General features: G+C 34.7%; 1 protein-coding gene across 4 annotated transcripts in view; it reads right to left on the minus strand.

The window, feature by feature from the left end:
* The window catches only part of PCDH15 (protocadherin related 15), a 496,526-nt gene that overhangs the window by 248,822 nt on the left and 219,711 nt on the right, over positions 1–27,993 (minus strand). For all 4 annotated transcript variants that reach the window (XM_040975792.1, XM_040975791.1, XM_040975790.1 and 1 more), the window contains 3 exons: positions 21,713–21,821; positions 13,673–13,785; positions 1,974–2,180 (listed from right to left, as the gene is read on the minus strand). In XM_040975792.1, the coding sequence (XP_040831726.1) occupies positions 1,974–2,180; positions 13,673–13,785; positions 21,713–21,821 (429 nt within the window). The remainder of the gene's footprint in view (positions 1–1,973; positions 2,181–13,672; positions 13,786–21,712; positions 21,822–27,993) is intronic.

Below are 27,993 nucleotides of genomic sequence, written 5' to 3' on the forward strand. Positions count from 1 at the left end.
CAAATGTATTAGCTCATTGAAGGATTATTAAAATCCATTAAAGGCTGGGGACTGTGTTGGATCTTTAGAATGTATGTTACTAAGAATCAGGGCTTATCCTCAAAGATTTAAATTCAATGGAAAGATTAAGGCAAAGGAATTTGGAGAGATCCAAGAAAATGAATATGAGACAAAAACAATTATTATATTTCTTGGCATGTGCTAAGTATTTAACAATAGTTGACTATTGTTAAAGCTTTTGATCTCACATGAAATAATGTGGGAGAATCTGAGAAGGAAAAAAAAACAAGAAAAAAAAAAACAGAAGAAGACAGAATACAGAGAGCCAAGTAAAACATCTGGATGGAACAGGTGCAACTGCCTACAAGAGTTGCCATAGCTCTAGTGAGGGTCACATTGTTTTTTCTTTTTGTCAGAAATAATAATATTCTGAGCTGTGTTGTCCAAATAGGAAAAATCAAATATACTAACAATTGACAAAATTCAACAAACATGGTCCAAGCACTTGAACAGTGAAATGCTTGGCGTTGCTTACCACTTCCTCATCCTGACTCCAGCTTCCTGACCATACAGTGATGATGGCCTAACATATGGTGCCTGCCACCCACAGGGGAGACTGGCATTGAGTGCCTTGGCCCAGTGCCGGACATTAAGGCTATCTGGGGAGTTAACACACTGGGAAATTAATCTTTGCCTTTCTGTCTGCCTCTGTCTCTTTCTCTCACTTGTTCTGTAACTCTCAGATTACCTACAAAGAAAGTAAACAACGTTTCTTTACAATATAAACAAAAATCAAAAGTTTTTGTCAGTTCAGTCACATTAAAGTAATCAATTGCTATGCATGACCATAGAGAATAGAAAAGCTACGGAATGTCAGTGGTAATGAAATATTGTGGTAATTCATGGAATCAAAGGACATCTTCATTAATAATTCAGGGACACAAAAGATCTCTCCGCATATGTTTATAAAACTTTCTTCTCTTCCACTTCATTGGCTGTGAGCTTTATCCATGACGTCAGTGAATTTGGCTAGAAAAATTTCAGGTTAATTTCAACTTTTCTAGTACATAGTACTAATTTTTTAAACCCTCCTCCCCCCAATTTTCTTTCTGTCATTTCATGGAAGGAATATGGCTGACCTATGATAGATTTTCTGTCCAGTCTTCGTTCCAATCACTTTGGCTCAGCAGATAAAATACTCCAATGTGTCCAACCTGAGTGATTCCTACTTTTTTTGGAATGTTACCAATACCACAAAAAAGAGGGGGGACAATGAATAGATGGAGTGGGGTGCTGGCAACAACATTTGCAGTGGCAGAAGTGAGAAGGAAGTTGGTGAGCTGCTTTCATAGCTGTCTACATGTTGTTGTTATTTACAAAATATTTTTAGAATAAAGAAAAATTCTCCCCAAATTACAATCTAGAGTTGTCTTCGAGACCTTTATACTTGTTTAGTAACAGCATCATTTTTCCCTAACCGCAATTATGTAAGATTTCAGTCCATATTCATAGAAAACCTGAAGCGAAACTTGCATTTGCTGAGTATGTGAAAGCTAAAAATGATTTTAAAAATTTAAACATACTATTTAAAAATATTCCTGATAGTCTGAGATCATAATACTATGTTTTATCCTATGGGTTTTTTGTTCTGTAGTCATGTAGCCACATTTTTTTAGACACAAATATTTATACTGCAAAGCAACATTTCAGTAGCTGTATACAATGTGTACTCTTAATCCATATTTTCTCTTCTTTGACACTACTTTGTGATTGGGAATCTTGGTGCTTCTTTGTTCTATTTGCTCATAAAATATACATTTATTGTGAACTGCAGTCCCTTCACCATGCAGTGTAGTAGTAGCAATTTTTTGCCCTGACTTAACAATTGCTCATTAACTTTGTAAACATTTCTTATTTACTTGAATGTAGAGCATATGTTAACCAACTAATACCAAAGTGCATATTTAACTTACATCTTCTATGTCCTTGTCCAGAGCTATAATTCTTAGAGGAGTGGTCAAATTTAGATTGTCAGAAATGGTTGCTCCCACGGGGGCAGACTCCAGGATATAACCTTGATAGCTGGGCATTGTGAAGTATGGACTCTGATTGTTTTCATCCAATATTTCAATATGCAGACTGGCAAATGCAGGAAGGGGATGGCCATTATCCTGTTCAGCCTGAAAATGGAAAACAAACAAATGTGAGTTTAAGCATGATGGCTGGTGGTTTTGTCTTAAAATAAGGTGATAACAATACAACTATTTCATATATCCAGATTTTAGGTAATCATGATGCTTTCACCATCACAACTCTTTCCTTTCTGATTTATGTCACTTTCCATGTTCTATGTGGAAGCCCACTATAACTGGGCATCACAGAAAGATCTCTACAAATACACTAAGAAATATAAATGATACATGGAAGTAAAGAGAGGGTCAATCAAATGCTTACTGTGCTTTCCTCAAAATGTGTGTATACGTAAGTGAAAAATGCAGTAAATTGCCACTACTGTGTACAATAAGGATTTTAACTATACACAAATTTTTAACTGTAAATATACATCTGAGAAAGAAAAAATAGCATGAAGAAAAAAGCAGCTGAGTTAATTGCTGGTAAGTTTTAAGAGACACAGAAAAGGAATTCCAATCCAATTTAAAAATACTAAACATTTTCCCTCCTTTTCTTCTCTTCCTATTCCACATTAAAATGTCAATGTCTGTATATTAGTGAAATGCATCTGCTGAAAGCTTACCATGCAAAGTGACTGTACAAACATGCAAAGACTTTGGGAGGTGACAGGGTCAGGAAGTTAGAGCTTTCATTGTTGGAGTTATTGGTTTCTCCTCCCCTCCCTGTTCTTTTAACTTTCAAATAAACAAATTTTTTAAAAATGCTTAAAGTGAATGAACAGAGAAATAAAAAGCAACGTTTTATTTGAAGTAAGTCCGGGCAAACATAAAAATACATATAAAATGCATTGGAGCCAAAATATTTAAAGCAGCAAAACACTATTTTTCATTTTTTTAAATAAAGAAATATTGGTATTTTCTCAGTCCTGACAAAAAAGGACTGAGAATGTAGAATAACATTTTTTTCCTGTTAGTTCCTTTAAAAATTGATTTATTGATTTATATGGAAAGTAGAGTGACAGAGAGAGAGAAAGAGGCATCTTCCATTTGATGGTTCAATCCCCCAGATGGCTGCAACAGCAGGCAACTGGCTACATCAAAGCCAGGTGTCTGAAGATGCTCTCTGGTCTCCATGTGGGTGATGGGGAGTCATGTTCCTGGTCCATCTTCCTCTGCTTTCCCAGGAATGTTAACAAAGAGCTGTATCAGATTGGAGCAGCTGGAAATCAAGCCAGTGCTCTGACACAGATGCCCTCAGCAAGGGCTCAACTTGCTGAAAACATAATAACAGCGTCTCTTCTTTGTTTTCAGCCAGCAATGAAATAATTCCTATGGTATTTAATGCAAAAATGTTTCAAATGCATATGATGAACTTGAAAACAGAAGATGTAATAAGAATTATTACTAAGACATAAAAAAAGACCTACGTTCAGGGGTACAAAAGTCATTTTTTGTAATATTAAAAAATGAATAGCTCATTATCTGCAAAGTGCCATAGAATCCAGTTGGTGAATCTTACACACTCATCTTGTCTGTGCTTACTCTTCTCAACTTTTCCTAAATGTTAATCAGGTATTAGTAACCACCATCCCTATAGAATCGTTCTTGTTCATCATGAAAACTAAATATTTTCAATACTTGCTTCACTTGACCCAATCTGTGTAATGTTCATGAATGTTCACAAGCCTTCCACAACCACACTTGTGGTTTTCTTCCTATTTTACTCTCCATTGTTTCCAACTCTGCTTTGTCATTTCTCTTTCTTTTTCTTTCTACTTCTAGGAATGACTCTGGAGTTTTAGCATCTTCCCTTTTTCAAAATCCTTGCCTGGCTGATTTAATCCAATTTCATGACTCTAAACTTCCCTTGCATCTTCCCCAGGAGCAAATAAACACATTTCTTGTCATATTCTAAGAATTTTATCTATGAACTATTTTTAATATGTTAAAGGATAATTCCAAATTTAAAAAAACACTATAAAAATAAAGGACTCTTAATTTATTACAACATGTGATGATTATTTTGATCATTTGTTGTCAGAATTTTTTCAATAGAATACAGTTGCCAAGAAAAGAGAGATAAACGATATTTTGGTTAATGCCAATTTATAAGCTTATAATTGTACCATGAATAAATACTGAATGATTCAATGTACTCCACGGTAAGAGAGATACACATTACTGCAAAAGTTAGCAGTGGTTTTCTGGGAGAGTGGATAAGACTGAGCAAGTTTGTTTCCCAGTATACCCAGGCAATCAATTTCAAGACACCCAACAAACTTAACTGTCCTGAATTACTGTAAGTGATCATTTTCAACAGATACTATTAATCATGTGACAACTATGTAATAAAATATGTTAAAAATACATAAATGCCTTGCCAGTAAACTTTCTACTCAAAAACTTTCAGTTGTGTTACTGTTAAATACAGTTCAAAGAAAACTTTTTTGATAGATGTGGAAAAAATGGGCTCTAGCTTTCCCTTAAAACTAGTCATTTCAGTTTATATACTTTCATTCAGATATAATTAATGCATTTGATATGCCAAGCATGATTCCATTATTAAGCATAAGATGAAAACAATATTCTATAATATCACTATATCAATGGAAGGGTGCATTGAGAGGACAGTATACTAAAGATCATTTGAGCTACCGTTTTTTTTTTTCATACACAGAGAAAAAAACATGTTCTTATACAAGGTGCACTGAAAGCAGATAATGAAAAAGCTCCAAAGAGTAGTACATTAGTTTTGCCAGTGACCTTTAGCCTGGAATGTAAGGGTACTGTGTGACTCGAATTCCTCTTCATCCTCTTTCCATTTCTGAACACCAAACCCCTGGCTATACCCCTCTGCAGGAAAGGCTCCAATTTACAAAGGATATACTTTTTCAAAGCTTCATCTCCTAGAAAAGTATAGGCTGCTTATATTTTTTTTTCCACAGGAGGCTAACCCTGAATAACTGGCGAGTCCACTGAGCCTCTAGCAGTTCAGACATAGCCCTTCATTCCTTTATTTCCAGTTTCAAATTAACACTCAAGTAGATAATAAAGAGTGTTTACTGAATTCTACTGGATGGCAAAATTACGATCATATTTTGTTTTTAATGAGCTCATATATTTGTTGATATGATAGTCTCTCAACAAACTTAGTTATTATTATCAGCAATATTATTGGTATGTAACCTTAATGTAGTCAGATATTTACGTGTGTTAGCCTTGGAAATCAAGCATGAATTACTCTTATGTTGAGATTTTTATATATATATATATCTGTATGTATATCTGTTTCTTAATTATCATTTAAATTCCCTCTGTATGGGGCCCGGCGCAGTGGCGCAGTGGTTAAGGTTCTCGCCTTGCACGCCCAGGATTCCATATGGGTGCCGGTTCTAATCCCGGCAGCCCCACTTCCCATCCAGCTCCCTGCCTGTGGCCCGGGAAAGCAGCAGAGGACGGCCCAAAGCTTTGGGACCCTGCACCCGCGTGGGAGACCCGGAAGAGGCTCCTGGCTTCGGATCGGCATAGCACCGGCCATTGCGCTCACTTGGGGAGTGAATCATCGGACGGAAGATCTTCCTCTCTGTCTCTCCTCTCTGTATATCCACCTTTCCAATAAAAAAAAAAAAAAGATCTTAAAAAAATAAAAAATAAATTCCTTCTGTATTTCCTGGTTCCCAAGTTATTTTAATACATTATTTGTTCTCAAATTTTAGTGAGTTAAGATCACATAGAAGCTTGAATTTATTGAGTGGAACCCTGAACATAAGCTGTCCGTAAAAACTTAAAGGATGCATAAAGAGTTTCACAGTAAGCAAACTTGGGGCAGTTTGTCAATTATATTTAGGAATTTACAGTGTTTCTTGTTCTAGATCAGGGAGTTCATTACTGATGATGAAGCTGTCATCTAGATGCACTTTGTGTCTCACCTATTATTCTTCTGACTCAACTTTCTAATATGCCTATGAAGGCAGCAGGATGATGTCTCAAATATTTAGGCTCTTGACCCCCATGTACCACACCAACGTGCAATTCCTGGCAGCTGACCACAGCTTGGCCCAGCCCTGGCTACTGTACATTTTTAAAATATGTATTTGACAGGACATCAGAGAGAGATGGGGAGAGGGATTGACAGAGAGGCAGACTGTCCATTGCTGGCTCATCCACCAAATAAGCTACAATAGCTGTCAAATAAAATATAAAGAACTGCTTTGTATGCATTAATATACACTTGCTTGTAAGTTCTTGAATGCCACAAAACAGTCCTTTCTTAGTCTAATATAAATATATGTTTGTGCCCCCAAATACATTTACTCAACAGAAAACAAGGTAGCACACAATCAAGAATGCCTAAGAATATGAAAACAACATAAAATTGACACATTTCATACTAGGGAATATTTTAATAAGATGAAATATGGTTTATCTTCTAGTAAGAATGTACCCATTTTTTTTGATCATTTATTACTTTAAAACCATGATTCCTATGTAAAGTTAGATAATGAAAATAAAACAATCCTTCCTTAGTACTTGAAATAGAAACTGGTCATAGAAAACTTGAAGCAATTTTTGGCTACTTAAAGAAGTACACCACTACCTCTAGAGAAGACCACTTTTTCAAAAAACTCATTCTGCTAATTTCAACCAAGACAAACGATTTGGCTGATGTGTGAACAATGAAATCAACCAGACTTTAGACAACAAGTAGGGACTGGAGCAAAATGAGGTTTTCCTATTTCTAGGCAATAATCAAGAGGCTTGTGAAGAAAGAGTTCTTGTGAAACATCATATAGAAAGGTTAAAATATTCAATTTCACATTTGAACTTGCTTCTGTACTCCAATTCAGCAAGAACATTTGCCAAAAAAAGGGGGGGAGGGACAGGGGAGCCTTTTCTACAATGAAGGCACTGTGGGGACAATGAACGAACATGTTTTTTCTTCCAAGAAGCTGCCAGTCATCTTGTGAGGGAAGGAAAAAGGCCGGAGGAAGTCCCAGCTGTGTATGTCTTTTGTGAGTTTGCACATTTGAACATTCCCTAGATTTAAATGCTCTAGTCGACCCAGTCTGACCAACTGCAGTGGAAGAATCACAGTATCAAATGAGACATCACACCTGTCATTAATATCCACAACTGACCTTGTACTTAGAATTTTAGAAACATACCACTGCACAATAAGAGCCAGTACATTCTCATTAAGAAAAATAAACTTTTATATAACATCCTAACAAAATAAAATGTAGGACAAAAATTATTAAGCAACATATGAATATTTACCAATAGGTTCCACATGTTCCAGAAAATAAAACTTAGAAATACCAATCACTACCTGATATTTCTGTCAGATGGTTTTTCCATAAAATGTATAAAAGATTTAAACTTTTTTCTCATTTAGAGACAATGCTAACCTGTGCATATACAATGAACTGAATGTTGGAATTCATCAAAATCATAAAAAAGAAGAATCTAACCCCCAATATAATGTGATCGAGCAGCGGAAGGCCTTTGTTGGGTGTTTAGGTCATAAGGATAGAGCCCTCAGAAGTGGAATGAGTGACCTTATGAAAACCCTAATAAAAGGGACCAGAGAGCTCCTTCTTTTTTTTTTTTTTTAAGAAATAGACTTTTGTATTTTTTAAATTTATATAAAATGATATTCTACATTTTTTACAGTATAGGTTTAGGAGCATAGGGCTTCCTCCTTCCTCCCGCCCCTGTTTCTCTCCTTATTGCTTTTCCCCAAATTATTACAGTAACACATTCAGTTGCTTCACCTTAACAGGCCTAAGTTTCCAATATAAAAAGGTACCATGAATGTTGCATGAGCCACTGAATGTCTTCATCTAAGACAACCATTCTTCATACGGGTGGTTTGTACCCTTGACAGGCGTCCTCTTTCCCTGTAAGGAGCAGGACGTAATCTACAGTCTGCAAGGGCTCCCTCACCACATCCCTCCCAAACACTGAAAAATTAAACAGTACTGTCTGCGAGTTACACGTTGTACGGTATATGTCAGAGTGGCACAAATTGTATGCTTGTGTGTGTGTGTGTGTGTGTTTCTTTCAAGACAAATTCATGACAAGCAGTACGTATTTAGGATATTCTGGAGATATTCCTGTGATTGCCCAACAGCAGCCTAATCTTCTTTTTCCTTCTCACACAGGTTCACTCAGATCACCGGCCAACCTCTCCCGAAGGCAGTGCTCATTCCTTTCTTGCTCCTCTGTGTTTCTCTGACAATGTGTTTACTACAGAAAACATATCAGCTTATATTTTATAATTACTTTAATGCATTTTGGTCATTCTATAATTTCCCTTGGAGATTAATCCATGTTTTGAGAAGGTGTAACTGATGATCTGTGTGGTTTAGTACTAGCCTGACCCTGACTCTTGTGGACTTTAACCTTAAGAGATGTTGTTGGAAACTCACAGAATGAGTAAATTGTAAAGTGACTTGAACGTCATACATAGCAAAAGGATCTAATAACCCTCTTATTGTTTTAGTAATACTCAATTGTCAATGTGTGAAGATGGACAAGATGCAGAGAAAAACAAATCCTATGGTCTAAGAGGTCACTTATGTGAAATACAAGCTAGAGAATTGTGTACCTTCTGCATGGAAAGTTGGCAAGTCATTCCATAGAAACTTCACAATGAAATAGATAGAATTTTATAAATGACTAGATGGAAACATGTAGGAAAGGACCCACAAAGGACTAAAATACTTGGACTGAGTAACCAATTACAACGTGCTATTTGAAAAAAGAGGACAAAGGCATACACTTGACATTTTAAAAGGCAGCATACAGCCAACCACTTTTATTTATTTTAATGGGATAATATTAGAAACATTTATCCAAGCAAGGATTGAAAATATAAAGGTTGTTATCAGAAAAGGAATTTGCCCACATCTGATTACCTTGAGACAGGGCTTATGTACATGTTTGTCTTGACAACATGAAACAAATGCCAAGCATTTAGCAAGCACTTTAAAGAGATCTGGCAAATTGGAAAGAAGCCAATGCCATATGCTTTTAAAATGTACAAATCTGGATTCTTTCCACTGAGTTCTTTTGAACTATAATTGATATCATTAATCATATAAAGCCTACTAATTTCCAGGAGTTGTGGCTTCAGACATTCATGTAAAATCAAGGGATTCTAGAGACTTAGAATAGTTGTTGTTCTATGCCAGAGTCATTTCTCAAATGATGTTTTCTTGTGATTCTCAAATTAATACAGCAATGCATTTTGCCAGCAGAACTGGCAGATGAGCACTAATAATACTCATAAGCTTCAAATTTATCACTCATTTTCAGTGTTAGTACACATATAATCCCTAATAAGTGCAACTTCTTGATACAGCTATACATTTAAGTATGCCTTAACATAGGCACGGCATTTTATCCTTTAATCCAGAGATTAGATTTATTTTGGAATTTTCTGCATTTTTAATTTTCTAGACAAACACTCAAAATTTATCAATTACAGGCATTTTCAAATATACATATCTCATTGACATTAAGATTTGGATGCCCACATATTCTTTATATTTTTAAATTTTTTCATGATATGATTCATAGGCACAGGGATTCTCCTTTCTGCCCCTCCCAGTTACCCCATATTATTACAGTAGTCACCAGTCCAATGTTCTGCTATTTAAGTGTATCATGGCATTACAGGTATAGGCAATGGTTGAAAGTCTCATATCTTTCTCCCAAGATGTATTTAACAATTTCATTGTGAATCTTCCTATTGTTCAGGAGTAGAGATGCATACAGCAACATATCCTCACTTTCCAGCATGCTAGTTTTCACATATTTATAGACTACTGTCTATGTGATGTGTGAAGATAAGGTTGGAAGGAAAGGTAACAACAGAATGAAACTATATTGCAGTTTTTTCCTTTAAAAATCAGGGAAAGACAAAATATGCAAATTCCTGTGAAATGATGAGGATCATTGGATGGATGAACATAGTACATGGAATGACTTTCATCCTGTGACAAAGCCTTTCCAAAGAAGAGTGTCTGTGCTAAAACCAAAACACCAAAGTGAAGTAGAGCACTCACTAAAGAAAAAAGGAATGATGAAGGAAGGGGAACAGCATCTGAAATTGCCAACACGCTAGAGTGATCAAGCACTGGACGCAATGTGGATATAGCACAGAGTGTGCAGTGACTGGAGGGAATTTGGGGTTGACATGTCTACGACTTCAAAGTGAAACAAGGTAAGGGTAGAATGCCACACAGCGTAAGTTGGTCACTGATAACATCAAATTTGGAGGAGCCATGATACAATGATGCTTGTGATGTTCAAGCAAACCTTACTGAATCAAAGGTTAATCAAAGTTGTGATTCAAAAGGATTTAAACACAAAATATTACAACTACTCCTTGAGGTACTGAGAGGCATTTAATTATTAACGTATCTATTTAATCTGTTATAATACTTAAAGTTTAGCAGTTTTTTATTCAATGCCTGGAGTATGAATTTACTAATACATGAAAACTACTGCAGCTGGGACTGGCACTGTGAAGTTGTAGTTTAAGCCTCTGCTTGTGGCACCAGCAACCCATTTAGGTGCAGGTTCACATTCTGGCTGTCCAGGTTTTATCCAGTTCCTTGCTTACAGACTGGGAACATAATTGAAAATGTCTCAAGTCCTTGGACTCCTGTGGGAAAGCTGGAAGAAGTTCCTGGATTTGGGCTTTGAATTGGTTCAGCTCCAGTCTTTGTAGTCATTTGGGGAGTGAACTAATGAATGGAAGACCCCTGTCTCTATTCTCTGTAACTCTGCATTTCAAACAAAATAAATCTTCAAAAAGCTACTACGATTATAATAATAATGTATTTTCTTTCTGCAGAGGCTATACATACTATCAAAATATCATTTGGTATCTCAAATGTTCTATTTCTACCTCATATTTGTTTTTATGTTTTATGCATGTAGGGATCACATATATTACAATCTAAACTGAGGCACTAAGGAGAGCAAAAGAGACATCATGAATAATTACTCAATGACAATGATGAACTGTCTTGTAAAAATATATGGTTCTAGTTCAGAACACATATCTCAATGTGTATGCTACCACAGATACCAATATTTAAGATTTAAGACAGTGTGCCAAAAAGGAACATTTATTTTAAATTGGTGTATTTCTAATCATTTATTATTCCAATATTAATGAATGAGTCTACTTTGTTACCTCTCCATTTTTGTCAGTATCCTGAATAATTCGCTGGCATACATAGGAATTAATTAAATGGTAATACTTTTATTCTAACAACCCAGCAGCTACTATATGAAAAAAATAATTTTCCAAACATAAATTTTCCAGGGGTAGTATTTAGTTAGACTTTTTCTTTTCAACAACTTCTAAAACAGAAATTGGGATCAAGTCCAACCAGAACTTATGAAATATGAAATGAAAAAATTGAAGCATCAAAATATGAAAAAAAAGGAATTGAAAGGCTTACTACAGAGAAGCACTGCAAGACAGTAGCATTTCAATAAACTTTGAACAATGGTACAATACTCAGCTATTAATAACAGGTGGCATATCATTACCTTTATAGATTGATATCTTTGCTCATTATTCCCTTGTCTGAAAAAGCAGTAATTTGAATCTAATAATTCCTGTAAACACTTTTATCAATGGTATAATATGTCATTAAACATAAAAAAATTATCTCTGGCTAGTTGTAATTGATTTTTTGCAAAATCAATAGATTGAGTTATACTGTATGCAGGTGTACTATGACAGCACACCTTGTAATAAAGCTAACTTATTGATTTCTGGCTTCCAATGTAGCAATCTGGAACAGTGTATTTATTATTATTATTATTATTATTTAACTCCACAGAGAGCATCACTGTAGGGCTCCAGGTAGAATTATAATAGACAATGGTTACCCATTTTAGAGTGTTCTGTGATAATTAAAATAGTCAACACAAGAAGATGAATCTCATGCCTAGTCTTTTTATACAAAGCATAACACTAAGGTAACTTTATTGAATGACACCAAGCTCTCATTGAATAAAAGCCAAGGAAATTGCATTGATCCGTAAGGCTGTCTCCATGGTCTGACTATCTCATTTTCCGTTAACTGTAACTTGCTACTTACGGCTCCAGGGTTTTACTTCTGCTCTTCCTTATGTTCAAGAAAATTTCTATCACTCTTTGGATCTATCAAAACTTAGCTTGGGGTAATCCCCAGAGAATCTGCACTAAGTCCCCTGGTTAATGGTCTCTATCCTGTGCTTTGTTAGCATATTTTACATATCTTCCTATTAACAGTTGCTGTGTTACATTTGACTATTATTTATATCACTTCTTATCGACTATATACATTCCAACACAGAGGCCACTACATAAGCATAAATTCTGATACGTGTACTATAAAAAAGGTACTCAGAGTTACTCATCATGAAGCCAAAACTTTTTGCTTTCATTTGGGCTTAAAGACAGTTAAAACAGATACCCAACTCTTTGCAACTGCCTACATATGACACAAGAAAATGACTTTAGCTTAGATAAAGCAAAATGGCAAGCTCAATTTTTCCCTTTCTGTAACTCAGAGTGAACTCTCTCCTGCAGCTGAGATTTGATGTCCACATTCTGTACATTAAACCAGATAGCTACTAAGGCTGTGGTAACTATTCCATGGAAGAAGTACACAAAGCAGCTTGCCTAAGCAGCTTCCTAACTGTCCCTATCTTGCTTCCTTGTCCTTTACTAATTTTATTAAAAAAAAAATACTGTGGGAATGCACTTCAATTGTTAGCTATTTATACTGTGAATGGGAAATGTAAAACAATACATGCTAGACTTAGCTAAGTGACCTTGTTTTAATGATAATATTCTCTTGTCATCATTTGCCATATACATCTGCTTTCCGTTCTTGTTCAGCTTAAAATCTCATGTTATTAATGGGTTTCATCAGAATTAGCTTTAAGATCATTTGGATTTTTGCAGTATATTTTGCCTGGTATCATTACAATCTATTAGATATCATTGAACAAGTAGTATGATGCCAAAAAGGTTACTCTAACTTTGAACATTTTCTAGATCTAGCGTGATAATCCAGCACAAAGAAAATGACATCTGTATTTTAAAAATCTACATAAGCCAATCCTCCCTTTTTATGTTAGTAAAAGCAGCAGGACACAAAAATACATGGTTAAAATAGAAAATAATAAGTACTTTTTACATATATCTGTTAGTTCTGCTTCTAGGGTCAAAACATCTCTTTAGGTGAAAAATTACAGCTGGAATATGCAAAAAATTATGTCATGCATATAAAATACACTAACCAGGGCACATGTTACCCAAAATTTTAGTATCTTATTATACTATAAAATTATCTTAGAGAAAAAAGCAGGTGAAAACTACGTTTTATTTGTTTTTCTTTAAATAAAACTGGACAACTGTTTTCCACATCACTCTTGCTATCTAAAACCTACTGTAGGCCTTTACATGTTCCTTTGATTAGCGATTCACAAACACAAGGAAATAAGATATTAGTTTAATTTACCTTAATAACTAAATCAAATTTCTGATGAAGGTCTCTGTTGACTGGCTCCAGGAGACTGAGTTCTGCCGTCCTGGGATGCATATGGAAAAATCGTGGGTAATCCTCAGGAGTCCCTGAAAGACATTAAGTTTTCAGGGCATAATTGAGAACAAAAAGTTGCATGTGTATCTGCTTTATCCATTTCCCTTCATTAACTCAACAACAAAATTACAATATCATTAGTAAATTAAGTTTCAAAATTATTTAGTCTAGGGAAAACAGACACAAATGTGGCAAATTATTATTAGCTTATGTATAAGAGAATGAAACATTTGTTTAAATGATTTTCCAAATATATATGCATATATATATACACATAAATACATATTTATGTATAGAGACAGAAAGAGGGAGACAGAGCTCTAATTGATTTGAAATCTCATTACATGAAAAATGCTAAGTAAAGGGAAAAGAAATTTGGGCTTATAACATTGCATTCTGAATGTACATACAAAATTAACTATAACATGAAGTCTTTCAACACATCCTAAATCTAACAAGCAGCATCATATATCAAATATTTGTAAGCTTAGAAATTAATATTATTTTCATCAGGGTAAATGTATTTTAAAGTTGATTATCCAAATAACTGTCAATATTGGTCAATTAAAACAAGTTTTTTTTCTTATAATGTTTGGTTTATTCATGTAAACATTTGTTTTAATTTAAAAGAAAGATTTTACAGAAAGAAAGAGAGAAAGAGATCTTCAATCACCGATTTACTCCCTAAATGGCTGCAATGGCAAGAGCTGAGCTCATCAGGAGCGAGGGGTTTCTTCCAGGTCTCCCATTTGGGTACGGGGCCCAAGACTTTGATCCAATCTTTGCTGCTGTCTTAGGCCATAAGCAGGGATCTGGATTGGAAACGGAACAGCTAGAACATGAACTGATGCTCATAAGGGATGCTGGCACCACGCACAGATGAGTAGCTTGAAATGCTACTGTGTCACTCCCTGGTTTTGCTGATAATCTTAAGAACCTAAGAGGAAACTCCTTAAAAGCTGGCATTTTAATAAATCATTTTTTTCTTGTTGAAGTGTTTCAGTATCATTTTCTTTTGTATTCTTTCACAAAATGTTTAATTTGAAGTGTTTACTTTGGAAAATGGTAGAAGACAAATAAATTATTTATAGATACATATAACTACATATATCTACATATATATTTAAATATGGCATAGCATATGTAACTACAAAACAGTATCATTTGGATCAGCACAATGGCTCGGTGGCTCAATCTTCACCTTGCATGAGCCAGGATACCACAAGGGCAGTGGCTCGTGTCCTGGCAGCTCCACTTCCCATCCAGCTCCCTGCTTGTGGCCTTGGAAAGCAGTCGAGGTCGGCCCAAGCCTTGGGATCCTATACAAGTGGGAATATCACTCAATTACAAAAAATTGTAACTCTTGAACTCTCCTCTGTACTAACCACTTTGTGATTAACAATCAACAAACTCAAAAAATAATTTTAAAGATGAACATTGAACATTTGGGAAATTTTAAAGCTTATCTAAATCAAAGACGCAATGTAAAAGTTTGAATTCAAATTCATGCTGTCAGCCTCAAATGTGTCCCTAAATGAGGAAATTCCTTAACTCCACATCTAGCATTTAAAAGCACGTTTTCATGTGCTTTTTAAAAAACACACACAAAAAAATTATGCTGCTAAAATAGATTTAAAAATCAATAGTCAACACCACAGTTGGAATGAACAGATAGTTCACAGTAAAAGAAAGTCAATGTCTTTTTAAAGAGAAATTTATTTATTCTGAAAGTTAAACAGAGTCTCTTTCTCTCACACACACATAGAGGGAAAGAGATCGAATATTTTTCAATCTGCTGATCACAAGAGTCAGGGCTGGGCCAGGCCAAAACCAGTAACTTAAGCTTCATACAAGTTTCTCATGCATTTAATAGGGACCAAAACACTTAGATAATCTTTCATTGTTCTTCCCAGGCTATTGTCAGGGAGTGGTATTGGAAATGGGACAGCCAGATCATGAATTGGCTTCCATATGGAATATTAAAGAATATTTAAGAATGGTTGCTGTTTCTATGGCTGATATGCCTCAATATTGCAGGAATAATTATTTTATACTTTTACAGAATAATTGTGAATTAGAAATAAATTAGACTTTTCTTCAAAATAATCTTGGATGAGATGGCTAGAATAATATACAAAATAAACTTCTGTCAAGTATTAATAATTCTTGAAGCCAAGTGGCATTCAATGGACATTTACCTATTAAAACCTATTTCATTTAATACATCTAGAATGTAAAACTGCAATATAATTTAGATTTGGCTTTATGTTTTGTTCTTTGATAGCTCTCATTAGAGCAAGATGGTGCCTGATGCATGGCATGACAGACCATGAATATGGAACATAACTGAATTATTGCATTTTATATGAGAAGAAAATTTTAAGTTCCCAGATATTAACACATGTTAAATATTAACTCAGGAAACATGCAGAAAGCTGAGAAATCTCTTAACTTTGAATTTTTTTTTATCATCCACATGTCAGAACATCCATTGTATAGCAGGTAGTATTGCATGATCAATGAAGAAACACACACTCAGATATTGGCAAAATATTCTAAACTCACACAGATAGATTTCAAACTGGGAAACTATGAAACTATTTTTATCTTTTACAACTACTACCAGATGGAATAGATCCATAATGAGAAAATCCACTTATTCATGACTCGGTGCAAGTTATACGGAAAACTATCAAATGCAAGATACGTGTTTCTTACATACACAGAACCCAGACTGTATATTCTAGAACCCAGGTTTGTTACAGGAATTAGGAATATGAAATTCAGTGGCTATCTGTTGGTAGAGATTATCTTTGGACAGGATTCCATAAAATATTAACAGAAAAAGTGAAACTCTTGTCTTAAAAATAAATTTATCTGAATAAAGAAGAAATATAAGCGTACTTCATCTTTCTGTGTCTTAAAAATTTAGAGATTTCTACTGAGGGCTAGGAGTACATAAAGTATAGACTACAAAATAATTAAAATCCATGCAGAGATTTTTCATAATATGCCTCTCTACAATGTTTTGCAGAGGTTTCAGAAATGTGGATTTCAAAAATACACCAAAAAAGTCTACTATTTGATGCAAAAATTCTTTGGTTGTTTTTTTTTTTCAGATTTTGACATTGTAAATATGCACGAATTCATAACCAGATCAAGTCAAATGTTACTAGCAAATACACTCCCAATTCCATTGTAGAAACAAAGCCAATTATAATGCCTAACTGAGCTGCACAAGATGCTGCGTGATTACTGCTCCGCATAAACCAATGGATTCAAGTACAAAAGCACTATTTAAAAATAGAAATGTATACTAGGTTGGAAGCCTCTTCAAGATTTACTTATGTCCTTTGCAAACTGTGTTATTTATTCCCCTTAATAATGCTTAATCCATCCAAAAACTTTGCTTCTTCCAAAATATATCTAAAATACATGTTTGCTCTGTCTAGCCACTACCATATTCAGTTTCATGGTTAATTGTATTAACACCCCCTACCCTGCCTTTTTACTTGTTTCATATTTTATGTATAAATGTTGCCTATAAGTTTGACTTCATTTTCTATGTTGTAAAGTCACATTGTTGTTTGCAACAAATTATTCCATGTTCAGGTATATATGGTAAGCATTACGTCTATTGGCTCACTATGCTATTGTATTATTCCTTTTTTAAGATTTATTTATTTTTATTACAAAGTCACATATACAGAGACAAAGAAGAAAGAGGAAGACCTTCTGTCCACTGATTCATTCCCCAAGTGATCATAATGGTCAGTACTGTGCAGACCCGAAGCCAGGAGGCAGGAACCTACTCCACGTCTCCCACGTGGGTATAGGGTAAAAAGGCTTTGGGCCATCCTCAACTGCTTTCCCAGGCCACAGACCTGGAGCTGGATGGGATGTGGGACTGACAAGATTAGAACGGGAACCCATATGGGATCCCAGAGCATTCAAGGCGAGGACTTCAGCTACTAGGCCACCTCGCCAGGTTCCTATTGCATTATTCTTAAATTTAATGTTTTCTTACCAGTTTCTTAATTTTCTTCTGTGCCCTTTATCCACATACCTTTGTCCTATTTTTACATACCACAAATCAACTCAGTTACCAAGTCATGTCTAATGAATGAGAAACTTCATTTTCTAATTTAAAATATTATAACTATGAAATCACCCCAATATCTGAATTTTTCTTTTAATTGTACTTCAAGATACTAGACTTGGGGCAAGCATTTGGGCCTAATGATTCAAGCTACCAACTGACATCAGAATTCCACGCAGTTTCAGGTTCATACCCAACACAGTTCGCTGCTGATGTGCTTGAAAATAACAGCACAATGTGGCCCAAGTTTTCAGCCTCTGCTACATCTGTGCGTGATCAGGATAGTAATTCTGGCTCCTAGCGTCAGCCCGGCCCAGTCCTTGCTGCTGTGGCTATTTGGGGAATGAGCTATAACACTGAAAATCCTCTTTGCCATCCTCTGTAACTTTGTTTTTAAAGGAACAGTATTTTTTAATGTTAGCTGTAATTATCTGATGTTTGACAATTCAACAAACACTTTAACACTTCAAATCCCTTCTAGGGATTCTCATACCCTGAAAAGTTATGTCACGTATTCTTCAGGTTATGTGCTATTCATACCTGTTCTTTAAGCAGTGACAAAATTACAAAACACTGAAACTCTATTATTGCTAAAAGTACTTCCTTTTTTCTCATTAGGCTGATTTAAATGTATTTCAGTCTCTCAGTGGTTCTTCCTTGTCAATAAGGCATTTCTAGGAGAAGAACAGTGAGAACAAGAAATATTGTTTATGGAAATTACTTCAGGCAATTATGGAGGTCAAGAAGTACTTTCAACGTGCCAGCTAAAGGTCGGTGAGCCAAAAATTCTGGGGAAATCTGTGCTATTCTGTTCTACCTTGTCTCTTTATATAGACCTCCGCATTTTTTTCATTTTTCTATTATTATTATCATTATTGTTTTATGATAGAGTTCCATAAATCTCTGGGATTTCCCTGACACCTCCCAAGTCTTCCCCCACCGAGTTCCCCTATATTATTACAATGGTACAGTTCTTTATAAATAGTCATAAGTCCATCATTGTGGGTATGGACAATGGCAGAGAGGACAACAGTGCCTCAGACACAGAAGAGAAATTCTAATTTATTTTTGATGGAAAAAAATTGTTACATAAATAATTGTTGCTGGCCTGCTGTGGTAGTCTAGTGGCTAAAGCTCTTGCTTTGCACATGCCAGTTCATGTCCCCGCTGCTCTGATTCCTTTCCAGCTCCCTGCTTGTGGCCTGGGAAGGCACTGGAAGGCAGCTCAAAGCCTTGGAATCCTGCACCCATGTGGGAGACCCAGAGGAGGCTTCTGGCTCTGGTTCAGTTCAGTTCCAGTCATTGTGGCCACTTGGGGAGTAAATCAGTGGATTTAAGATCTTTCTGTCTCTCCTTCTCTTTGTAAATCTAACTTTGCAATAAAAATAAATATAAAAAAATAAGAAGAATCACTGACAGTTTCTTTTTTTTTTAAATTTTAAATCTACACTCTGCTTGCCTTCTCACATTGTTGGTTTCTTGTGAGAAATTAGTATAATTTTATTTTGGATCAACTGTATGCACAACAATACTCCTTTTCACTTTGCTCTTCTAAAACTGGCTGTTTCGTTTAGCAGTTTTATTGGGATGTGTATGAGTCTTTTTGAGATTATCATAATTAGAGTTGAGATAATTGGAATTACAGAATAATGTTTATTCATATGCAGAGTGTTTTAATCATTTCTAATTTATATGTTTTCCCCTCATGTTTCGTTTCCTTCAGGAACTTCCCATTATGCATCTATTGTTACAACAATGGGATTACATTAGTTTCTTTTATTTTGCTTTCTCTATGTTGCTTAGATATGATCATCTTAGCCAATCTTCTCTTCACATTTGATTACTCCTTCTTCCTGCTTTTTGTAATACTTGTAACATGTGAAACTTACAACATACTCCTGTTACCCACTTTCCATAATATTAATATTCTATCCTCCAGAAGAAATGATTGGTATATTATTCATTCGTTGTCTGCTTCCCATGCCAGAAAACCAACTTCACATGTTCAAGACTATAACTTGTTCTATACAATGTTTACTCATTTTATGCAAGAATGAACATAACTTTTAAAGCTAAAATAATACATTGTATGTTATGAACGTCAGTGTATGTAATTCTATTCTGGATAGCATGGTTGCCCAGTTCTACACTTATATTTTATCATTTGGCTTTTGCACATTCTGCACAGTTTTGGAATTTTTTCTTCCATTTCCACTGAGAGATAGCTTTCTTCTGTAATGTCTCTTTCTAAACAATTCTCACAGATTGTTCAATGTTCTCACTTGCTTTGAAATCACATGGCTCAATTTTTAGTCACAGTGCCTTAAATCTTATATTTCTTAAAATTACCAATCTGAAAAATAGAGATTAAGACACATGTATAGATACACACATACACACACATACATACATAAGCACTCACACACACATATATAAAAGAAGTAAAGAGATGAAACATGTGTGCACTGTTGTAGCCCCCAAATGCCTGCAAAAGCCAGGCAAGAGGTTGTCTAAAATCAGGAGCAGTCAATGCACTTAGTATCTTCCACATGGGTACCAGAAGAGCCTCTGAAAGTAGGAACCAACATCTATTGCTTCAGTTTGTAAAGGCTGGCATGAAGTTGGACCTGGTCCTGGTTCCCATGCTTGAACCCAAGCATCTAGAACAGGACAATTTTGGCCCAAGCAGCATCAGCAGCTATGCCAAATGTGTGTCCTGAAAGAAACATTTTCTTTCAGCATCCTTCTAGTGATGAACCACTTCTCTCAAATATGCAACATTTTTATCTCTTTTTCTCTCTAGCAACTAACGCAGTGATTATCAGTAAGCTTTCAGTTAATACATTGAATTGTGAATATTTCTTGTCTTTTATGCCAAGAAGTCCATAGACTAAAAGAGATTTATTTTTACAAAAGCATTTAAAAATTTTACCCTTTTTTGCAACTGGCTTATGTGTGCCATTCTAAAGACAGGACTCTGGAGAATTCAACTTTCTATGCAGAGAACATGACTAATTACAACACAGTATAATAGTTTAGAAACTAACATCTGTTAGTTGTTGTATATGTGGACATGTACACAAGCTGAAGGCAAGACAGAAAAGGGCTGAGGGATAATACAGAATTAAATTGAAGCTATCTTTCGAGCACTCTTCAAACTGGCCTTTTTTTCCATTATATGACGCATCATCTGTCTCACACGCATCTGTCTCTCTCAAGGCTATAAGCCATGCAAATTTGCAACATTCATATTTTAGCAAAAGCAATTTGAGACAACATAATAAAGTTCTCATCATTTCTGCTTTTGATAAAATTAGCAGCATATGCTTATAGATACATTAGGACAGCTTCTGTAGTTTTTTTCTTCTTCAAGGAAAAAGTAACCAGGGGAAAATACATCTGTGCCCTAGGACTAATTATGATGCATTTCCTTCTCCCACATGGCTGCAAAATGGCCTTTTTAATTTAGTCATATGTTATCGGGATTGTGTATTCTCTCCAATCAATGACAAATTACTGGCAGAGTATGTAACATAAGTTTTTCACTTGATTTTTAGCTTCATTCATAGGGAACTACTTATAAGTTTATCTAGAAGAAACTGTTAGTTAGCATGAAGACTAATACCTTCTTATTTTAAGCTGTTTTTGCTTCTTCCATAAAACACTTTTTATAGTACTCTACAGATTTAGTTGAAACAAGTTGCATTAAACATTAAAATTGGTATTATTACTTTACACATAACAATCTTTCACAGTAAGAACTTTTTGTTGTAAAGGGTATCCTTTGATGAAAGCAAAATCTTTTTTTTTTCTTGCTATTCTAGAGAAATAACTGATGTAAAATGTTAGCAGATACAAACCAACAAGGATGGAATACAGGATGCCTGGTCTATCTGATGGTGGTTGAATATTCCGGTCTTGATCAACAGCTTGGATAGGTGGGGTAACAATGATGGGATTCAATTCTTCCTGGAAAAAAAAAAATCAGGGAGGTTAGCTCAACTGTGTTGCTAACAGCTAACAAGAAATTGACAGTAACATATTTCACATCACCAGAATATATATGAGCCACTAGTAGTAATATGTAGATTTCAAAATTTATAGCCTAATGCAATTTGCTAGTTATTTTTGTACCTGAAGTTGAACTGAGATACACTCAAACTAAAAAAAAAAGAGAATTGCAGAACCAAGAGGGCTGACTGAAGAAAAATTGTGTTGATTTTGACTAGGGGAAGACAGCAAAACAAAGGCAGAGGAAATAAATTCCCAGGGGAAAGTTTCAGCGAAGTTTGCAGTGGATATTGATAGAAAGTGAAGAGATACCAAGAAGAAGCGATGACAGTGCAATCACACAGCAGTGAGCAGAAACACCATGCTGAGGACTGGAGAAAACCACGGATCTGGAGAGGAAAGTGGGACTAGACTGTCAAAGCCAGAATCACAGGCAACACTGCCTGATGCAGAATCCTGTGGGCCACACTGACGCTGGGTTCACACTGGAGACAGAGCAGAGGAGCAGGATTCTAATACAGCATCTCAGGGTAGCAGCACACTTCTTTCCTCCTTCTTGCTTTTGTAGAAGCAAAAAAGAAAACCATGGCTCTCCCAAAGAAACACTATAAATACCCCCAAAAGTACATCTTATTCAAAGAAAATCTGTGCAGAAGCTAAATGAGAATTAAGAAAACGATCCTAAGCAAGCTCGTTGATATGCATGAGCAAACAAATAATTCAAAGAAAGGATGACAATTTTGCATGACAGGAATGAGAAATCTACAAGGACAGATTATTAAATAAATTAGGGAGCTGATAACTTTAGTTAATGAAATAATGTATGTGTAGAACCTGATGTGGGAGATTAAGTAAAACAATAAAGAGAGAAAGACAAATATGTTCTCTTTTAAAAGTAGAAAAAAAAACCAGCCTAGACATAGAATTGTGATAATTCAAGTTTGGAAAGAGAAGAAAAGCTGGATATAGATGGTTGAGATAATGTGGTGTTTCTCTATGTGTTTTCCTGAAATGCAACAACCTGTTTGAGAACTTGGAGAGATTATGCCAGTCTCCAATTCAGAAGTAGAAAATTTATAAAGGAATACTAAATGGAATTGCATCCCAGGATACATCGGTAACACAATGTTCTCATGCTTCATAGAGCTCATAGAACCCAAATTTGCTGAACCTACCAGTGAAGTAGAAATGAAGGTTTATTTTTGATAGACAAACTTGATGGGATTATGTTGACCTCACTCTACAGCAGAAAACATTTGTCAGAGTCTATAACTACTGCAACAACACCATTCCCCACGTGCTGCTAACCAGCTCCCACAGAGAGCTTCTGCATCATAAACAATACGGTAATTTTCCAAATAATAACCAATCGCAACATGTAAGTACCCCACTATACTGAAGGAACCTGGGAGATTTGGCTATTTATGTCACAGGGCAAGCTGAAAAATTTGTTTGTAATGTTTGAAAAGTATGACCTAGACTTGTTTTTCAGACTTATTTTGTTCCTGCTGTAGAGGCTACTGTTTTAAACCACAACAGGGGAGCTGATGATAACACTGGATGGTGATGCCTGCAGGGCACAGATAGATGCTTCCTATATCTTTTCTTTTTAATGCCATTCTTGATATTTGCCCCAGGGTTTCTGACAGCATTCACTAAACTTTTTTTTTTTTCGAAATTCAGTATATATATATTTTCTCTATACTTCTTGCAGCAATTATGTCTTCCATATGGGACATATTCTTTCACACAAAATTGACATTTTTCAAAGGGGTACTATTATACTGTATCAGAAACATTTGCCAAAGAAATTACAGTTGTTGTGGCTGACTCTGAGGACAGCTCTAGGTAATCTGCATTTTGCACAATCAACTCAACAAACTGTTATGTACAATGAAATGCGAACCAACTGGTTTATACCTATCCTTAAACGCTTTGCCATTTTATGACATTCATTTCTTTCATGAACGTGTTTCTCTCTCCACAGTCTTTAAAAAAAAAGGCAGTATTATAAAGGATACAAGTACATGTTAAAAAGCTTTTCTTTAGTAAAGTTACTGAGAAATCTCCTTTTACTGTATTTGAACTTACACTATACTGGGATAATTCTCTTCACTTTGCACTTCTTTAGATATTCTTTGGATTCTTACAGATGAAAACCAAAATTGTGCTCTTATGATGAAATATTTATAAATATCAAAATTTAAATAACTGGGCATCCCACTTCCAGAAAACTATTACCATCTTTATAGCCCAACATCTGAGCTTAGATTAAAATATTCAACCTCATGCAAAAGTAGCTATTAAAAGGCATCTATAGATTTCCCACTTAATTCAGTTAACTTGAGAACAACACAGCAGCCAGCAGGATGATAATTAAATCTGAGAAAAAAAATGAAGTGTCAAATGGGAAACATACTGAGTTTTCTCCCAACAGTCTTAGAAGAAGTATGAACATTCCTTAATAAGTCATTATTAAAGACTAAGGGTAATCAGGTGGTCAGATTTATTTACTAATAAAATGTTTGAGATGATGACCTTAACCAGTTTGCAACAATCACAGTAAAAATGGGAATGAGACTGATTTTAATATTTATTTGGTTGTAGGAACTTGATCTTTACAGTATTCATATTATGAAACTTGTCAAATGCCTAAAAAAATGAGATAACTTGCACTTCCCTTTCCCTCACCATGTTTCTCATGCCTTATATTCCAGTATCTTTGTCTCCTTGTGAAAACATACCACATTTTTCTTTTTGCAAATTTTTTTTCCGTGTTTTCAAACCTTTCCTGAAAGTTGGTTTAAGTTGCTGGTTTCAACCTAAAGCTTGCTTCTTTAGAACAGTGTTCATTGATCATTTCAGCAAAACTATTCCATTTCTCTTAGTTCACAGTCCTCTTCACAGTTTGGAACAGGGCCTGGAATTTATTATTTGGTGAAGCTTTCACATTCTTTATCCTTACACTAAAATCTAAGCACCCTGATGGCATATTTTTTTTAAATATCTATATTCCTAGCATCTAAAACACTTGTCTTGCAATGTGATAATATTCCCCCTTCTCTTCCCATCTCTCTCATTCTAGATAAATCAACACTATCATAAACAAAATAGTATGTATCTATCTAAAATGGATGAACTTTGCCTTCTTTTAGGTGTTTTTCCTTGCTGAAGGGCTTAAACATATTAAGATGGGACTAATTAATACAAAATGGTACTAAGTTTATTTTAAAGCAACTGTGACTACTTTTTAACTGAGTTACTCAGAATAGATAGTGGGCTCATAAGGGAACTTGAATATTAACATAGCATCATTTCTGAATTTTAAAATTTCATTTCATATTAGTCATAAAGTAGCTGTGCAAAGAGATTAGATGTCATCTTAATGCGATAGTCTAGGGGTTAGATAAAGCTTTCCGAAGAAGACACAGTTGTAGGAAATAAGCACTTCAGCATGAAATGGTTATCCACAGCCCAGAACTCCTGCCCTAGAACTATCCTGAGCTGGCAAAATTAGGACAATATCCGCTATCATAAGTATCTGCATATTTAGCTAATTGAGACTTTTATAGACTAATTTTCTAGAATAAGAAACTTATTTTCGTTTATATACATAGTTAGAGAATATATGCTTCTTTAGTATATTATAATGATACCATGGAACTAGAACAAGATGCCATAAAACATATCTAGCTGCAGATATAAAATTAAAATCATGTGATGGAATATTTGTTTTTGAACCACGCACTTCTCAAACTGACTTCACACATGATAGAGTCACTTTTTTTTTTCCTCTTCACATTTGTAGATAATCAATGAAACTGAAATTGGAAGAACAATTTTAAAATTCGTTTTAAAAGTCCTCTGCATGAGGCCTGGCTAAATGCATGTTAAAATGATTCATCAGATAATATCTGTTTAGCAGTGAAAGACTTATGCTTTAGAATAAAATCATCTCAGGTATTTCACAGGTAAGGAATAACTGGCAAATTATCAAATTCACAGACACGGTCCTTCCTTCCTTGCTCTGGACAGTCTCCTGGCTCTGTTTTTTCACCCAATGTTTCGGAGTCATTGCTGCAGTGATGAAAAACTGGAGATGAGGTTGCTTAGATACCGCAAATCCCATATAGCCAAGGGGAAACTGAAGGTCAAAGAATGAATTAGATTGATGTCTTGTTCTTGTTTGAAAACAGAATTTATTTGTTTTGCTGACGGGGTAAGACAATGTGGACAGTCAAAGGAGGGAAGACATTATTTTGCTGTGCCAGAAATTCACAAAGAATAACAAATATAAAGAAACACAATGTAAATACTCTAGAGATATGCCACTTAGAATGGAGAATATGAATTTAAATATTTGCTTTTCCTCAAACGGAAATAGATCAACAGATAGTATCTACCAGGGGAAAGTTTCAATCCATTCTAAATATAAAAGACTGTCAAAGGGCAAGCAAAATCACATCTTAATCCTGGATCAGACACAGAGCTAGACATATGATGAAGTCAAGTACACACTTGATTTCTCTGTTTCACCATTTTCTAATAAAACTATTTAAATAAAAGAAATAAACAATGAAATAATAATCAACATAACATCCCTGTAATAAAAGGGAACATTTTTCTATCATTTTTCATTAAAAAATGATCTTTGTAAGTTAATAAGTACCAATTTTACTTAGTACACAATGCAAAGTTTTGATATAAAATACCTCTCTAGCTTCTTTGGTGTATTTGTGTTATTTTTTTATAAGAAATATGTGCTAAGAAAATTACAATTATTCTTTCCCCTTTGCTGTGTATGTACCTTGAAACCTTCCTTTTTTATTTACAGAGAATTATATAGAATGAATGCATTACAGATACATTTCTTGAAAAAAATGTAGAATTTGTGCATATGTGGAGACAGTGACCTAGATTTATTTTTAATTGATATTGGGCCATAATGAAATTCTGCAAGAAGGCTCAGAAATTTATTTCCTGAAAATAACATCTTGAACAGCCTTTGAAAGTCTTAAGTAGACCATACACTAATAAAGAATCTCCTTTCGACATGATTACCTATCAAATACAGTAGTAAATTTGTCATTAAAAAAAAAAAACAACTTTTTCTATTGGCCCCTGGCAGAAGTATCTTGCATCCAGCAGGACCTTATTCCTGAGGTACTCAAATGAGCTCAAAAGCAGGACATTTCTATCCTGTGTCAGTATTACAGGGAGATGAAAATGAACTATCATTGGCAGAATACCATGAGTGTTAGTGTAATGATAAGATACATGTAACTTGATCAACATTCTCACATGCTTAAAGAAAGGATTAAAGAAAGTCACATGTGACGGAGAATATCGAGACATTAAAGGTAAGAACCAAGCACAATGAGCAGTAAGATTTAAACATATAAAGCTACAGATTCTTTCCTCTAGTGTTTAAATAAATAAAAGTAGAATAGCTTGGGCAACAGTATGGATTATTTCCCATCTAAGTGCTCCCTGAAACCTAGATTCCACTGGTCTACAAAGCCATTGACATAATCACAAGGAAGAATTAGACATTTCCAGAAAAGAGATGAATAAAAAATTAATGACTGTTGTGGTAGGGCATAGAAGTGTGTTCTTAATTAGCAGTACAGTCAGATTTTAGGAAAGTGTTATAACTCACTAAGCAAATTTTGTCTTCTGTTATACTTTAGGAATAATGGCAGCTAAATCCATCAAATCAGAATATAGGGTGATTATGAGAAAAGTGTAAATCATGCGTTTGGATACATTTTAAATATATAATGCTATTTTTTATAAGATAAATGAGCAAATTTTGTATAATACTATATGAAAATATATGTAATCATAGTTGTACTTATCAAAATAAATTTATGTTATACATATTTATAAATAAGATACTAAGTATAATATAATCGGTTAAAATTATCAGATTGTATATGTATATATCTGTTCCCGAGAGTATATATATGTATATACATATATATTTATATATATATAACATATATATTTATTTATTTTAATGTAGCCAACAGCTACCACACTAGAGTCCTTGGTTTTCATTAATTTAAATAGTATTGATTTATTGGACTCTTGTATTCAGTAAGAGAAATAAAATTTCGTTAGTTGCACA

Source organism: Ochotona curzoniae, unplaced genomic scaffold, assembly GCF_017591425.1.
Source record: "Ochotona curzoniae isolate NIBS_2020 unplaced genomic scaffold, NIBS_Ocur_1.0 contig_2692, whole genome shotgun sequence".
Lineage (NCBI taxonomy): Eukaryota > Metazoa > Chordata > Mammalia > Lagomorpha > Ochotonidae > Ochotona > Ochotona curzoniae.